We start from the raw sequence: 3,035 nt of genomic DNA, 5'->3' as shown, positions 1-3,035 counted from the left end.
ATAACAACTATGGATTGGCCACTTGAAAATGTTCATACTGGGCCAGCGTGACTTTCACTCTGGTCCGATCGGGGCTTGCTTTGCTGTGCGTTTATTTTATTGTTGTGTCTTGCATTAGCATGCAGCAGGAGCCATGCCCATCTCCATTGGAACATTAGTGGCCATTCTTTGTCGGAGGTGACTGGCAAAGTCCATCTGCGTCTGAGAGAGCACTTTGTTTACGACCGTCTTCGGGATCCAGCCCTGGCAATAGGTAAAAGGAAGAGAGTGAGTAGGAGCTGTGTAAACATTGGTAATCACAGTTCAGGCCAAATTTAGGCACACAAAACACAACATTATGAGTACACCGGTGATTTTTGTACGGTAGGTTTGTGGGAGGATCCATAGCTCACAAAAAAGCAATTGTAATTTGAAATACCTTAAGATCTAAACTTAGTAGCCAGGTGAATTTGGTCTTATTTAAATCTTCAACACATGGCTTCAGCACGATGCAGGTCGGCCCGTTCTCCCCTCTGTAAAAAAAACATTGTGATATTATCGCCTCTGTAGTTTTATCGATGACATATTGAAGCTCTCTGTCTCTCTCACCTGACCATTCCCCTCTGCTCGGGCATGTTGGGGTGTTGGGTGGACATTCCGGCCAGGAAGCAGGTGGAGCCTCGGCGTTTTGCACAGCGCACACTCACAAAGTCCCGGATTCCCACCACGTTTCCAGGTGTCTCAGCCGAAACCTCGTGGGTGACCATTGTGTCCTTCCCGATCTTTTGAAGGATCTGCAGCACACATGTAAGTTTCAGGATGGATTTTGTCTTTGCTTATAACCATTCATGTCTATACTGTAGATCAGGAGTATAAAGATAACAGGAATATGATGAAATACTATCTAACTGTCCTTGGGCAACTGCTTGCAAGTCCCATAGTTTATCTAGATTCCTCAAAACTTAAACATAAACATAAAAGTCTATATATTCTATATATTCACATGGGTTTGTATTTCACTGGACCTTTAATCAATAGATCATTTTATATTCGGAATTCCTTCTATACTGTGTTGAAGGTAGTTCATCTTGTAAATGTATGATGCAACCATTGAATAGAATTATTGTTTTGTTAGTGTCTAGGAAGTGGAATCATTAAATAACTGGTGAAAAAAACATTCATGATATAATAGAAGTTGAAGGCAGTGTTGCAGGTGCATCTCTGTATTTTAGCTTCTATTGCTGACAGCTATTTCAACTCTAAACCAACTAATTCTAGAAATATTATGATGTGTATAATAAACTAACAGTAGTTTCATGCAAATTCATGTAATGTACTTGCGTGAGCGTGGGAAGTGGTTGTTCCTGTACCTTGACTTGTTTGACATTTGGATTCCAGTCTGCCATCCCCTCCATGTTTCCCACCAGCTCCTCGTACAGACTGTCAGGAGACTGCTCCACCTCCACCTCCAGCCTGAAGACCTTACCAACATCCGGCAACACCTTACTCAAGACCTTGTCTCCATTTGCCTGAAAAGGTACAGAGAAAGCTAAGTACTCATTCGTTCATTGTCCAACTGCTTTGGCACAATATATGGTTGGCAATTGTATTTTACAATGAGTTCAGAAAGCTGATGACGACACACAAAAAACACAAATGTTTGGAGGGGAACTGTTCCATAGTAGCTTCAGTATTCAAACCCCTATACAACAATTGCAGACCTGTTCCAATGACCCAGCAGAGCAGCAGCAGCAGCAGTCAAGACTAGACAGTGTATTTTCTTTTAATTGCCTAAATGTATGATGTGATTAATCCATAGGGTCTCTATATACTCACAGCCACAGTCTCGACGGTCCAGCCCTCTTGGTCACTCAGGATGCGAACGGCTTTGCTCAGCGCATCCTCGCCTTGTTTAACATAGGACAACTCCGCTTCATTTAAACCCTCTTGTTCAATAATACGGGAGCCTGGACGCAAAGAAATAGACCATCTTTAGCTGAAGCACATGTCAAATATCGTCAATATAAGAACATTTTACTTACTGAGGAGAGAGCTTCGTCTGCGGACTTGGCTGATCCAGTTGCTTGGACCAGGACCAGCCAGTCTGCTCAACTCATGGTGAATGGCCGCTAGAGCGTTTTTCTGCAGACCTAAAATTGCCCCCAAAAAAATCAACATTAATACAAAATAATGTGTTTTAAAGCAAGGTAAGCCGTAGACTTCACTCGCCTGTCATGTTCCTCGTATGCCTGTAGGAGATGCCAGCGCACAGCTTGAAGGTAGCAGGGAGCATTTTGTCTAATAAGATCTCTTGGGAACTTAAAAGTAGGGCTGAAGAACACTAAAATTGTCCAAAATTATAAATCTGTTTAGAGGGAGAAGCTGCGAGTGTTGCAGTAGACCGAATCTGTTTTCTGAGCTAATTTGAAGGTGCCTGTATATATAGGAGCTCAGCCCACAAGGACGCAGTGCTATCACAGCGTAGATAAACAGGCATCACCCCTCTGTCCCAACAGCTGCGGTGCCAAGGCCTCCGCATGGACATGACCTCAGATAACGTCCCCGTTGCCCAAACCCCACACACACACACTAGAAAGATGTCCCTCTTTTTTATTGTGTGGGGCATAGGACACTCGGGCTTTGCATCAGAGAGGAAACTGGAAGAGATCCAAAGTGATTCATCCTCTTCTTCATGGTCAATCACAGACAAAACACACAAGAATCCGAGGTGAAAACGTGTATCCAACTTGGCCTTCTTTCTCAATGACTTCAGACAGGAAAATGAGGGAGAGGTACAGTGTGTTGTATAATGTTGGATCAGAGTCTATATAGTGTAAAGCAGTGGTTTTTAAACATTTCACAGCAAGGAACACCTCATACAAAATGTGACCTTTGAAGAACTACTACTACTAAGTTTGGGACGTAGAAATAGGAAACCTTGCAAGTTCCGCAGTGCGGCTTTGGAAAATTCGAGAGCAATTAATTACAAATGGCTTGTTTGTTAACACGCATGCAAAATAATGTTGTTGGTGTGTAGCTGATCATTAGGAGGTTGT

At 42.9% G+C, this 3,035-nt stretch overlaps 1 protein-coding gene across 1 annotated transcript; it reads right to left on the bottom strand.

Moving 5' to 3' along the window:
- Positions 1-2,861, bottom strand: star (steroidogenic acute regulatory protein). Its single transcript, XM_079554743.1, has 7 exons — positions 2,209-2,861; positions 2,022-2,129; positions 1,816-1,946; positions 1,350-1,508; positions 589-773; positions 419-512; positions 1-243 (listed from the first exon to the last, which is right to left on the bottom strand). The coding sequence occupies exons 1-7, from the start codon at positions 2,270-2,272 to the stop codon at positions 115-117; spliced, it is 870 nt and encodes a 289-aa protein (XP_079410869.1). The 5' UTR covers positions 2,273-2,861; the 3' UTR covers positions 1-114.
- Between the last annotated feature and the right edge of the window lie 174 nt (positions 2,862-3,035).

Source organism: Gobius niger (assembly GCF_951799975.1).
Source record: "Gobius niger genome assembly, chromosome: 1".
Lineage (NCBI taxonomy): Eukaryota > Metazoa > Chordata > Actinopteri > Gobiiformes > Gobiidae > Gobius > Gobius niger.
This window is presented reverse-complemented; position numbering and strand designations above follow the sequence as displayed.

Bases quoted from the DNA above. Each gene is read 5' to 3' on its own strand.
- star (XM_079554743.1), bottom strand. From the start codon at position 2,272: ATGCTCCCTGCTACCTTCAAGCTGTGCGCTGGCATCTCCTACAGGCAT. The intron at 774-1,349 runs GTACAGGAACAA...TGTGTGCTGCAG, and splicing joins CAAATGTCAAACAAGTCAAG to ATCCTTCAAAAGATCGGGAA. The intron at 513-588 runs GTGAGAGAGACA...TTTTTTTTACAG, and splicing joins GAGCAGAGGGGAATGGTCAG to AGGGGAGAACGGGCCGACCT.